At 43.9% G+C, this 14,319-nt stretch overlaps 1 protein-coding gene across 1 annotated transcript in view; it reads left to right on the top strand.

The window, feature by feature from the left end:
* The window catches only part of ECPAS (Ecm29 proteasome adaptor and scaffold), a 146,986-nt gene that overhangs the window by 125,258 nt on the left and 7,409 nt on the right, over positions 1-14,319 (top strand). Inside the window, exons 45-48 of the mRNA XM_040417299.1 lie at positions 3,860-4,007; positions 4,687-4,792; positions 10,095-10,183; positions 11,361-11,432. Of these exons, the coding sequence (XP_040273233.1) occupies positions 3,860-4,007; positions 4,687-4,792; positions 10,095-10,183; positions 11,361-11,432 (415 nt within the window). The remainder of the gene's footprint in view (positions 1-3,859; positions 4,008-4,686; positions 4,793-10,094; positions 10,184-11,360; positions 11,433-14,319) is intronic.

Here is a 14,319-nt window from a genome sequence, read left to right as displayed (position 1 = left end):
TGTCTCGACTACCTTATCTCGCCGGCTCTGTTTGGCCCCCGCTCGGTACAGATCACTCTGATGTGGCTTCTGTCCCGCCAGACTTCAGAGGTTGTTCCTTCACTGTCCTCCCCTCTGGGGAGAGCATGGTTGTCATGTGGATGGTTCCGGTGTTCCTTTTGGCCTCGTACTGTCTCCCTTGTTCACACTGGCTGTATTAGCTGTGCCGATTTATCGAGTCTACCGCGTTCTGTCCTCCCGCTGAGTGCAGATTGTGTGGTCCATTCTAAGACAATGGTCCTGCTGTAGACTTACCTTCTCGGTAACTTGGGGGGACTACCTTTCGGTCCAGATTGTCCTTTGATCTCCTACACCGGGACTGTAGAACATGGCTACATCAGCATGGACTATAGCCTGTCTTGTCCTGGCATCTGGCGGATGCTGGGCGGACCCTTTTGGTTCCTTTCCGTCTGTCCTTCTGCTCCCCCACTCGGGTGGATACGGGACAACGTTGCTCGGGGGCCGACGGGACCAGTTTGTCAACTTCTGCCCGTGTTACTGGTCTGCGCCTGATCACATTTGGTTTTTCGCCCGCTTGCCAGGCGACTCCAGCGGGTTCGCTACTGCCCGCTCCTGGCTGTATTTCGTCCAGGATCTGTCGTAAGACTTATGGTTTTTTTATCTGGGGTTCTGTGGGAAGCTGTGCATTCCCCACTCTGACTTTTCTCTCCCCATGGTTCTGTCTTTTTTCCAGTCCGGCCTGGACCTGGGACTGGGATTCCTTTACTTGAGGTATCAGTGTCAGCGCTGTTCTTCCTCTTCCAGCGTTCCCCAGCCCTCTGGGCCTGTCAAGACCTTCTTACTCGAAATGGCTCTTTGGTTCCTCTGTACTGTCCTTCGGTACCGCCCTGGGAACTACATACTGAGTTCTCGGCGCTCCAATCTTGTCCTTGGAGCCGTTACAGAAGTTCTCTCTACCCCTCCTGTCCTGTACGGTTGTGTTTCCGTATCAGTCGTGTCTCTGACGGGTGCCTGAATGGCCCCCTTTTTGTTCTGAGCCTTCTGTCTTTTCCCAGGACAGGGCTGTTCTACATCCCGTTCCTTCCTTCTGAAGGTGGTGTTTGCCTTTCGCTTCAACACTTCACCAATTTGGATGTTGTTTGGGCCTTGCAGTTTTTACTTGGAGATCTCCGACTCTTGTCGACGTTCGGTCTCTTGGGTTTCCTGGAGGTCCGCGCTTAGAGTTGACGGACTCCAGGGTGGTTTTCCTCCGCTTTATCAGATTGGCTATTGCTGAGGTTACCGCACCGAGGGCAGGATTCTGCCTTTACTGTCACCGTTCATTTCACCAGAGCGGTCGGTGCCTCCTGGGCCGGAGGCTTTGGGCTTTGGCCATGCATTTGAGCAAGGCGGCCACAGGTCTTCCTTGCACGCTTTACAGAGTTCTACAGGGTGCATACTCTGGCTTCGGCGTATGCTGCCTTGGTCCGCCTGGGTCTGCAGGCGGCGGTTCCTTGATGCCTTCGGGTGCTTCGCCTTGGAGCTGTGGTCCCTCCCCTTTTGGACTGCTTTTGAACGTCCCAAGGTCTTCTGTGTCCCCCAAGGAAACTGGGCGAGAAAACGAGATTTTTGTATAACTTACCAGTAAAATCTCTTTCTCGCTCTTTCCTTGGGGGACACAGCACCCACCCATTCGTTGTTTTTCTCTACACGGTTTCCGAGTTTGTGTTACCCGTTGGGTAGTTGGCTTGTTGGTTCCTTGTTGGACTTTGCCTTTTCTCACTGCTTGGACACGCAACTGGCTGCCTTTCTCTCCAGGCTGAGGGTATAGCTGTGGAGGAGGGGCTTAACAGCTTTCACTTAGTGTCACGCCTCCTATGGAGATGAGCTATACCCAAGGTCTTCTGTGTCCCCCAAGGAAAGAGCGAGAAAGAGATTTTACTGGTAAGTTATACAAAAATCTCGTTTTTCTTCCTACATATTCACGATCATGTGATATACCATAGACATGTAGCAGGAATAGGCCTTTCTTTAGAATCAGAGATCCTGAGAGAGAAATTTTTGTGTGGTGTTGAAGTGATTCGACTACACTAGTATTGGAGATCAGAGTCAAGGCTCATGTCAGATGTCCCTTTTGATTATTTTCCACTTAAAAATGGTATTCCTAAATGGATCCCGTCACCAGGGGCATACAGAAAAATCATTGGGCCCCATAGCAAGAATCTGAATTGGGCTACCATGTCTGGAGGCGCCAGATCCAGCACTACCATGATTTTAGTTGTTGTGCTCCTATGACAGAGCAGAACAGCGAACGCCACTAGTGCAGATGTGAAGCCTAATACACACTTGCTGCAGAACATCATAATAGTGACAAGAGGATTACATATCACATCATGACGGTGCCAATTTTCCTTTTTTTGCAAAAACATTTTTTACTCCTTGCCTTCCAGGAGCCATAACTTTATTTTTCCGTTCACATAGCCGTAGTTTTTTTTTTTTGTGGGACAATTTAATATTGCATACGATGTAGTGGGAATGTGGAAAAAAATTCAATGTGGTGGAATTGGAGAAAAAAAGAAAACTTAATTCTGCCACTGTTTTATGGGTTTCGTCTTTATGGCGTTCCCTATGCAGTACCACATTTCTATATTTTTTCTTCTGTTTTTATATTTTAAAATAAATAAGAAACTTTGAAAAAGAATCATTTTTTTTTTCTTTGCATTGCCATATTCTGACCCCCATACCCCCAAACAATGAATCGGTCATTTTGATTTTTGTATTCTGTTACGGCGTTCACTTTTTTAAAGTGTGATTGCTTCTCCCATAGACTGCATTGAATTACCATTGTAGCCTATGGGATATTCATTATGTGCAGCACTCCCAGGGTTTCACTGCTCAGAATCCGAGATTGAAATTGACCACGGCATCTGAGGGGTTAAACTTAGGAACTAAGGTACCCATTCCTCAAACCCCAGACTTTTGCCATATATTTGTATGGCGGTCGTCCTTAAGGGGTTAAAAATTTGAAGCTGTGATTATTTGATCACTTATACAGTATACTGCAGTACTTCTGTTTTGAAGTGTATTGTGATTTTACTGCTATACTGTTACACCCTTTACTGTTATACAGTTGTACCCTTCCGGACACAGAGTGTACGAGGAGCACTAACAAGGCAGGCCTGGAGGCATTTGCTAGGCCCCTGGCTGCCATGATAAACGCTCAATACCCTGCAACTGCATCACAGGGAGGACAACTGCTCAGATGCATTGGTCGCTATTGACCAGTGGCTCCTCAGGGATTAAAGGGCCGGATTTGAGCATGCTCTATACACACTCTCCTAGGTCATGATGGGGCTAAAATTAGAGATGTAAAGGTAAAAGTAGTCACCTGAACAATAAAAATGTTATTGCCATGTAATTAACTTATGATTCTCACTGTTTGGGCCCGTTCACACAGTAGAATTTACAAAGTAGCTCTGGCATGGACAGCCGCACTGAAATTTTGCGAAAACCCACCAGCGGCCGCATCCTTTCTAGTAGGCATTGCTGAGGATCGCAGAGCGGCGGCTTGAGGCCCCACCATGTCCCATCTCGGCGCTGCCGTGGCTTTAAGCCGTCGCTCCTTAGCACTGCCTGAAATGAATGGTAGCAGAAAGGATACAAAATTTTGGTGCAGCTGTCCACACTAAAATTATACTGTAAAATCCATTGTATGAACGGGCCCAAAACAGCAATTTATTTTGAACATTTACTTCATGCAGACTTTAAGTTAACAACAAAAGAGGGAATTCTGATAGGAGTTCGTGATCTTCCTGCCAGATGATTTCTTTCAGTGAACATCCTATGAAATGTCTGGTTTCATTCATTGTTGTGTACCCAGGCTTCCAAGGAAACTGTGGGGGCTAGATCACCAAAGGAAGAGAATGAAGACGATGAGAATGAAAAGGCAAAAGAATTGCACACAGAATCTCTATTGTGTGCCTTCTCAACTCTAGGCAAGACCTGGCCCAGAAATCCTGACACACAGCGTAAGTTATACCAAGACCAAGATATCATGATACATCTGAATGCTAGTGCAGAAAAAAATGTTGCTCATAGCACCCCCAGTTGCATCTCATGTCCAGGAATTGATACCTAAAACTTCATTTGTTGCTATGGGTACAGAACTGTGCATTATGACTGCACTTGTTTTTCTACATTAGATGCCATCATTTTTTTTATTTTTTTATTAACCCCCTCCTGACCCTGCAATTTTCTGTTTTGTAATTACTACTGCTCACCGATGCGATGTTGACAGCGAGCAGGTAAACAATGAAGGGAAGGCAGCGCTTGCACGAACGCAGCCTTCTCTTCAAACAGCTGATCATCAAGGGTGTCGGGAGTCAGCCCCTGCCAGTCTGATATTGATGACCTTTCCTGAGGTCATCAGTATTAAAATCCCCTTTACATTTTTTCTGTTGGCTATAATGGCCACTTCTAAGAGGACTGTATATACTGTTGATGCATATGTGCCATAGCTTCTACGGGATACGCCTAGACTGTTAGGCTTCTTTATGTTTCCTGCATTGATTTACCTTATGCTACATTGGTTTATATATGATAAAAAATGGTAAAAAACCTTCAATAAAATGTTTGTAACAACAACAAAAAACTATGCACACCTATATTATTGTATATGCCTCATTGCTGTTTTTCATGGTACGATAGGTTGCTACCGTTTTGAAGTTTGCAAGTTAATGTGTGAAAGATTGAAGCTGAGCACGTGGAAAGTCCAGCATGCTGTCCTTCAGTCCATGAACGTATATTTTCAGGGGTAAGTTTGGTCACCATGAAGCTAAATATCACTCCTTTTAGAATGTGATTTTTGCCATTCTTAAAACGTTAACTTTAATAAATCACAGAAAGACTGTTCACATCTACGTCTGAGCCTCCATTAGTTTTTGCATAGGTTGCTTACAGTCTTACATGATATTGTAGTTTTAATGTGAAACCTAGACCACGACATCTGAAACACCAAAAAACCAGAAGCGTGTGCGCTTTCCAGTCAGGACAGTCTACCCCTGGCTGAGATCGGGAAAGGCATTCCATTGCATTAATAAACCAGAGCAATGGTTGCTGTCAGTTAACACATAGTACCCGCACTGTAGCGTGCGAAAATCGACGCTATGATGGCCGTGCATAGCTCCGATTTTCGCACGCTACAGTGCGGCTACTATGTGTTAACTGACAGCAACCATTATGTATCTATTGCTCCTGATGAAGTGTGGTTGTTTTTCACGCAGAAACGCGTTGAGCACGAATTAATAGAGTGAGAACTAATACTCACTCTAATAGTATTAGTCAGGCAGGGCCTGGGGCACTTATGCTTAGTAATGGTGGTCCATTGCGTTTAGGTGTTAGCGTTTGTTTGGCTCCCGTTCACCCAGGTGGACCATACTGTCAGACTGGGGTGTCAAGTAGGGAGACCTATAATACCGATACTACCTGCCTGATATTAGTTGGGCTGTCTCTATTAATACCTGTGTCTGACAGATACCTACTGTTATAATATTAAGAACAAAAGTCAGTTTATCTACATACAGTAACCGCAGGTCCCATCAGGCTACGACGTGTGTGGATGGCGTCTAACTGGGTCCCTCTCCACATACACGGTATCCTGTTGGCCTGTTTTGGACTGAAGAGGGTGAAGAGTCCCCTTTATTTTTATTTTTTGATTACCTGTTCTTAATAAAATTTATTATTTTGTTCTTCAATAACATTCTATCAGGCTGAGATTTTTTAAAGTCTTACACACCCCAAAATGGTATTAATAAAAACTACAAAAAATGAGCTTGCACACAACTCAGTAGACGTGACTATAAAAAAAACAATAGAATTGTGGAAGAATTGCATTTTTTCCAATTCCACCACATTTGGAATTTTTTTTCCAACTTCTCACTACATCATATACAGTATTTAGGGCTTATGCACACAAACGTGCGGCTTGGATGCGGACCCATTCACTTTAATGGGGCCGCAAAAGACATCTGTTGCTCCGTTCCATGGGGCCGCCAAAAAAATAGAACATGTCCTATTCTTGTCCGTTGCGGACAACAGTAGGCATTTCTAGTATGGGTGGCCCATTCCGTTCCGCAATTTGTGGACCGCAAAACACGGTGCGGCCGTGTACATGAGCCTTTAATTTGTGGCATTAGAAAGTACAACATGTCCTGCAAAAAACAAGCCCTCATACGACTATGTGAACTGAAAAATAAAAAAGTTTAAAAAAGTACTAATGTCTGTAAAGCGCTGCGGAATATAGTAGAGCTATATAAGTGCATAAAATAAATAAATAAAAATAAAATCATCGTCTTCAAATGGTGCCTACAGAGTAATGATTCAGTAAGGGTCCATTCACACGTCCGCAAAAGGGTCCGCAATTTTGCGGAACGGGTCCGGACCCATTCATTCTCTATGGGCCCGGACGTGAAGCGGAGAGCACACTATGTGCTCTCTGCTTCCGCATTTGCGGAGCGCAGCCCCGAACTTCCGGGTTTTGGCCCCGAACTTCCGGTCCGCAGCTCTGCAAAAGATAGAACATGTCCTATTCTTGTCCGCAGCTGCGGACAAGAATAGGCATTTTTAAGGCGGGTGCCGGCCGGGTGTGTTTTGCTGATCCACGGACGTGTGAATGGACCCTTAGTCTGCAGTATGCTATTTTAGCAGAAGCAGAAATAGAAGATAAATGACATCTGAGCCTAAACTATTTTTATTTCACATCCAGTTTACCTGTAAGGGCTAGTCTACCCGGAAGATTTTACCTTTGGCAAAATCTGCTGCATATCCCTCCACAGAAACCCCTCTGCAGGGGCGGACACAGACAGCAGAGGGCCCTTGTGCAAAGAATGTGCCTGGGCCCCCTCCCCAAACCACACATACAGACATAAATATATACAATAGATACAGTGACCCCTTTAAGGCTGCGCAGTGCTTTTGGCCAACAATGTGTCGTGCAGCCAAGGATCACAGCAGACACAATGCTGCAATGCATTGAGTTAAAATGAATGGGGTTGCATTGTAAACTTGAAGTTTCTTAAAATCACAATTGAAAAGTTGCAAGAAATTCAGCAGGTTGGATTTTTTTTGTGACCGTCAGGTCAAGACCTCATTTACTTTTGCTAGTTGTGATGTATCGTAGTATCGCTGCAATCTTTGGCTGCATAATGTGTTGTGGTGCCAGCCTAAGGGCCCATTTCGACGGCTGTGCGTTACAGTCCGCAAATTGCGGATCCACAAAACACGGAGACTGGCCATGTGCGTACTATGATAGAAAAGGCCTATTCTAGTCTGCAATTGCAGACAAAAATAGGACATGTATCGTTTTTGTGGGGCTGCGGAAAGGACATGGATGTGGACAACACACGATGTGACGCACGCATCTTTTGCGTACCCGTTGAAATGATTTGGATCCACCCCCATTCTGCAAAATTGCAGAACAGATGCGGACTCCTTCATACGGCCATCAGAATGAGCCCTAACACACATACTGGACTTTCATACATGCAACCGCTCTTTTTCACACATCCTCACACATGCAGGCACTGTCACACACACTGTCAAATATGCAGGCACACACACACTTGTACACATGCAGGCACTGTCACATACACACGGTCATACATCCTCACACATGCAGGCACTCACATACACACTTGTACACATGCAGGCACTGTCACATAACATAGTAACATAGTACATAAGGCCGAAAAAAAGACATTTGTCCATCCAGTTCGGCCTGTCATCCTGCAAGTTGATCCAGAGGAAAGAAAAAAAAAAAAAACCCTGTGAGGTAGAAGCCATTTTTCCCCACTTTAGGGGAATAAAAAATTCCTTCTCGACTCCAATCAGGCAATCAGACTAACTCCCTGGATCAACGACCCCTCTCTAGTAGCCATAGCCTGTAATATTATTACGCTCCAGAAATACATCCAGGCCCCTCTTGTAGTGAACTCACCATCACCACCTCCTCAGGCAGAGAGTTCCATAGTCTCACTGCTCTTACCGTAAAGAATCCTCTTCTATGTTTGTGTACAAACCTTCTTTCCTCCAGACGCAGAGGATGTCCCCTGGTCACAGTCAGTCCTGGGGATAAATAGATGATGGGAGAGATCTCTGTACTGACCCCTGATATATTTATACATAGTTATTAGATCTCCCCTCAGTCGTCTTTTTTCTAAAGTGAATAACCCTAATTTTGATAATCTTTCAGGGTACTGTAGTTGCCCCATTCCAGTTACTACTTTAGTTGCCCTCCTCTGGACCTTCTCCAGCTCTGCTATGTCTGCCTTGTTAACAGGAGCCCAGAACTGTACACAGTACTCCATGTGTGGTCTGACTAGCGATTTGTAAAGTGGCAGGACTATGTTCTCATCATGGGCATCTATGCCCCTTCTGATGCAACCCATTATCTTATTGGCCTTGGCAGTAGCTGCCTGACACTGGTTTTTGCAGCTTAGTTTGCTGTTTATTAAAATTCCTAGATCCTTTTCCATGTCAGTGTTACCCAGTGTTTTACCATTTACTATGTACGGGTGACTTGCATTATTCTTTCCCACGTGCATAACTTTACATTTGTCAGTGTTAAACCTCATCTGCCACTTATCTGCCCAAGCCTCCAATCTATCCAGATCCCTCTGTAGTAGTATACTGTCCTCTTCAGTGTAAATTACTTTATACAGTTTAGTGTCATCTGTGAAAATTGATACTTTACTATGCAAGCCTTCTACAAGATCATTAATAAATATATTGAAGAGAATAGGGCCCAATACTGACCCCTGAGGTACCCCACTAGTGACAGTGACCCACGGTCATACATCCTCACACATGCAGGCACTCACATACACATTTGTACACATGCAGGCACTGTCACATACACATGGTCATACATCCTCACACATGCAGGCACTCACATACACACGGTCACACACTTGTACACATGCAGGCACTGTCACATACACACGGTCATACATCCTCACACATGCAGGCACTCACATACACACTTGTACACATGCAGGCACTGTCACATACACATGGTCATACATCCTCACACATGCAGGCACTCTCACATACACACTTGTACACATGCAGGCACTGTCACATACACACACGGTCATACATGCAGGAACTATTTTACATTACATTACATACAGATCCCTTCCTCACCTCCTGGCTGTATTGCTGTTTCTTGTGTCCTCAGCCAGGCTCCTCCCCCTTCTTGCAGCAGGGCTCGGTCTCCACACAGCAGCAGTGGGTCTTTCCTTCCTCACTGATTAGCAGTGCTGGCCCATTGGAGGAGAGCCTGTCAGTGCTTTTGAGTGACAGTTTTCAGACCAATCAGCTCTCCTGGTCAGTAAGGTTGGGTCCACAAGGTCCTATTTTCAAGAAAATCACGTAAAAATGCAGTGTTTTTTTGCCGCGATTCTGTAAAAATCAGACCCTGTGGACACAGCCTTACTCACCAGGAGTGATGATTACACTAAAACCTGTTAACTCTCCTTATGAATTAGTCCTGAGCTGCACATTATCTTTCAGTCTGAAGTTCAGGAAGGGGGCCCCACTCACCAATGGACCAGTCCAAGCTGTATGGGCCCCTGTGCAGCTGCACCAGCTGCACAGGCGGTATGTCCGCCCCTGCCCCTCTGGTTTCTGCTGCAGTGTTTCAGTTTGAATGTGGCGGATTTGCTTGTGGTTTAGTCTCCTTGAACTGCGCGCAAACACCCGTCACCGCTTCGAGCAGCAGCCATGCAAAAAACGGCTCCAATAAATGATATGTCCTTTGTTGACACGGTTGCGGAAGAGAAACCGGTCACAATAACCTGTGCACGGCCTCCCATTGAAAACAATCGAAGGTGGCTTCCTCATGGCCTGTCTGCATTTTCCTTGGGTATAAACTCTGTGTGAGCTAGCCCTGAAACATATTCACTACAACAATATTAACACATATTTATTATATGTCTTCACTATTTTCATAACTAGCCATCATTGAGCAAATGTAGAAACTTGTTTTTGAATCATGTTGTATTTTATCATTTTGCCTTCTAATTAGTTTTTCTGAATTTCCTTGTCTTGCTTTTCAGGTTGCTCATCTTAGAAAAGGAGCATTCAGATGTTACGGCTCTCACAGAAATCCTTACAGAAGCTTGTCCAGTGCTAGCACATTCTCTAGGTACTGCGCTAATCTTTGTACTGTTAAATTAGTATATTGCCATAGGGGGCGTACGTCCGGGTTTGTTTTTCTAACCAAGCTCTCCAAAACACCTGCATAGACAGAGGTAAATTTCTGGTTAACTCCAAACCATCACAAGAGGGAGCTTATTGCATGCCGTGTATTCATTGAATTTTTAAGGAGAACTTGCCATCACCTTTTCAGTCCCTAAAGTGGCACCTTAGCATGATAGTAATGGGTTTCTAAAAATACCACTGTCTAAATATGCCTTGAAGCATAAAGGGAAAAAATGAAGTAATTAAGTAGCGCACACTACTTTTGAAGTTGTCGAGTCCTACACGCTTGATTGACATCACACAAGCTTTGGAAAAGGTTGTTATAAGTCAGCTTCGGCAGTATCTGGCACATTCTCAAATTCACATTCACCTTACTTCACTGAGTATACACTGGATGCCACTGCAGCGGTTTGGTATTGGTGGCCTGTGAAATGTCAATCCAGCCATGACTCCTGAGGAACGGGGACTGCCCACATGATTCTTGTGTGCACTACTTTATAACTTTATTTTATCTTTTATAATTCAGTGGACACTTCTGAAAGTGGCATCAACCTCTAGCCATCATGTATAACGCTATGAGGGCAGTTTAAGAGCTGTGATTAACAGTAAAACTTCAGCCTCCCTAGCGGCTGCTGTAGGCAGAATGTTAACATTTACTGTATGCAGTAGATTTGGAGCTTTACATATCCAAAAACAACCTTAGGGCTCATGCACACAAACGTGCGTGCCCGTGCTGCCGTCTGCAATACACATGCACTGTCCGTGTGTGCATGCCATTTGTGGATGCGGACCCATTCACTTGAATGGTCCGTGATCCGCAAGAAACAGTCCACACCACAAAAAAAATAGGACATGTTCAATGTTCAAATAGGACATGGTTTTTTTTCCGCACCGATCGAAATCCCACGGATGTGCTTTGGTGGGTATCCAATCCATGCTTCCGTTCCGTATTATCACTCCATATCTTGCAGATTGCTGACCCATTCAAGTCAATGGAGTGCACAGGGCCGGTATCTTGCGGACCTGCTGTTGTGATTGGGTGCGGCCTGCTTTTGGCTGTACCAACCAACCATGCTGTAAAACACATGCCCTATACTAATGTGCATATTTCTGTTTGACAGAAAATAAGAGTTATGCATCTGTGAGAACAGAAGCCATCTCTGTAATAGAAACACTTCTAAAGAAACTTGAAGGTAAGTAGGTGAAGTGACAAATCTGAGGATGTTTTACTGGAAAACATAATCTGAGGGCATTGTTTTTATGTTTAACCCCTTAGGGACTTAGGATGTACCGGTACGCCATGTTTGCCGAGTCCTTAACCTCTTAAGGACTCAGCCCTATTTCACCTTAAGGACTTGGCCATTTTTTGCAAATCTGACCAGTGTCACTTTCAGTGCTGATAACTTTAAAACGCCTTTACTTACCCAGGCCATTCTGGGATTGTTTTTTCGTCATATATTGTACTTCATGACACTGCTAAAATTGGGTCAAAAAAGTAAATTTTTTTGCATAAAAAAAATACCAAATTTACCAAAAATTTTGTAAAATTTGCAAATTTCAAAGTTTCAGTTTCTCTACTTCTGTAATACATAGTAATACCACTAAAAATTGTGATGACTTTACATTCCCCATATGTCTACTTCATGTTTGTATCATTTTGGGAATGATATTTTATTTTTTGGGGATGTTACATAGCTTAGAAGTTTAGAAGCAAATTTTGAAATTTTTCGGAAATTTTCCAAATCCCACTTTTTATGGACCAGTTCAGGTCTGAAGTCACTTTGTGAGGCTTACGTAATATAAACCATCCAAAAATGACCCCATTCTAGAAACTACACCCCTCAAGGTATTCAAAACTGTTTTTTCAAACTTTATTAACCCTTTAGGTCTTCCACAAGAGTTAATGGCAGATGGAGAAACAATTTTGAAATTTCTATTTTTTGGAAAATTTTCCAATATAATCAATTTTTTCCAGGAGTAAAACAAGGGTTAACTGCCAAACAACACTCGAAATGGGTTGCCCTGATTCTGTAGTTTGCAAAAACACCCCATATGTGGTCGTAAACTACTGTTTGGCCGAACGGTAGCACATAGAAGGAGGGGAACACCATATGGGTTTTGGAAGGCAGATTTGGCAGGACTGGTTTTGTTTATACCATGTCCCATTTGAAGCCCCCTGTTGCACCCCCAGAATAGAAATTTCAAAAAAGTGACTCCATCTAAGAAAGTACACCCCTCAAGGTATTAAAAACTGGGTTTACAAACTTTGTTAACCCTTTAGGTGTTCCACAAGAGTTAATGGCAGATGGAGAAACAATTTTGGAATTTCAATTTTTTGGAAAATTTTCCATTTTAACCCTTACTTTATTACTGGAAAAAATGGGTTAACAGCCAAACAAAACTCAATATGGGTTGCCCTGATTCTGTAGTTCGCAGAAACATGTGGTCGTTAACTACTGTTTGGCCAAACGGGAGGACATAGAAGGAGGGGAACGCCATATGGTTTTTGGAAGGCAGATTTTGCTGGACTGGTTTATTTACACCATGTACCCTTTCAAGCCCCCTGATGCACCCCTAGAGTAGAAACTCCATAAAAGTGACCCCATCTAGGAAACTACGGGATAAGGTGGTAGTTGTTTATATAGTGATTTTTGGTTGCTCTATATTACACTTTTTTAAGGGAAGGTAACAAAAAAATTTAATTCTAAAATTGTTTCTACATTCACTATTTAGTTTTGTGGAACACCTAAAGGGTTAACAAAGTTTGTAAAGTAACTTTTGAATACCTTGAGGGGTGTAGTTTCTTAGATGGGGTCACTTTTTTGGAGTTTCTAGTCTAGGCTACATCAGGGGGGGCTTCTAATGGGACATGGTGTAAATAAACCAGTCCATCAAAATCTGCCTTCCAGAAACCATATGGCGTTCCCTTCGTTCTATGCCCTGCCGTGTGGCTATATAGCCATTTACGACCACATATGGGGTGTTTCTGCAAACTACAGAATCAGGGCAATAAATATTTAGTTTTGTTTGGCTGTTAACCCTTGCTTTATTACCGGAAAAAAAGGATTCAAATGGAAATTATTTTTTGGCACCGTTTTTATTTTATATTTTTAACGCTGTTCATCCGAGGGGTTTGGTCAAATGTTATTTTTATAGGGCAGATTCTTACGGACGCGGCGATACCTAATATGTCTACATTTTCAAATTTATTTAGATTTTACACTATATTATCATTTTAGGAACCCAAAAAAATTCTTTTAGTATCTCCATAGCCTGGCAGCTACAGTTTTTTTTTGTTGGGCGACTATCAAATGTAGGGGCTCAATTTTTGCAGGATGAGATGGCGGTTTTATTGGCACTAATTGGGGGTGCATATGACATTTTGATCGCTTGCTATTACACTTTTTGTGATGTTAGATGACAAAAAAAAAGGCTTTTTTTACAGTTTTCATTTTTTTTTCGGTGGTGGGGGGGGCAAGTGGCAGGGAGGTCTAGGGTCTCAAAGCTAGAAAATAATAAGTTTAGATAAAGTGTTTTTTTTATTTTTTTCCCCTAACTAACTTTTCCCTTCTATCCCTGCCTAACAGTGCCTCTCCCTCACTGACCCTAACCCAGGGCTGGACAAATCCCAGGCGCCAGGTCGCCATGGCGACCAGAAGTTTAGTCCTGGCGCTTGGGTATTTGTCAGCCCGTTTTCAAAGGTGCCCGGGCGATGGGTGAGGAGCTGCCGTTCTGTCCGGAGGCAGCACCGTTTGAAACAGCTCCTCAGTCAGTGAGTCACAGTACACAGAGAGCGAGACGCTGGCAGCAGGGAGGGGAGGGGCTCGGGAGGAGTGTAATCTGATCCTAGAGTGGAAGCTGCTTCTGCCAGCCCCTCCCCTCCCCGCCCACCAACCAATCAGAGCTGAGGCAAGGACTAGCAGCTCTAGGTCACTGACACAAGTACAGGAGGGAGTCTAGAAAGAATCGAATGAGTCTCAGGTTAAAAGAATCTAGATCCGATTAGTTAGAGACTCATTCGATTCTTTGAGTTAAAAGAACAGGTTACACTGAGGCTGTCGGCTGATGCTTTTGTTGCAG

Source organism: Bufo bufo, chromosome 2 (assembly GCF_905171765.1).
Source record: "Bufo bufo chromosome 2, aBufBuf1.1, whole genome shotgun sequence".
Classification (NCBI taxonomy): domain Eukaryota; kingdom Metazoa; phylum Chordata; class Amphibia; order Anura; family Bufonidae; genus Bufo; species Bufo bufo.
Note: the sequence above shows the minus strand (reverse complement) of the source record. Positions and strands in the feature narration are given on the sequence as shown.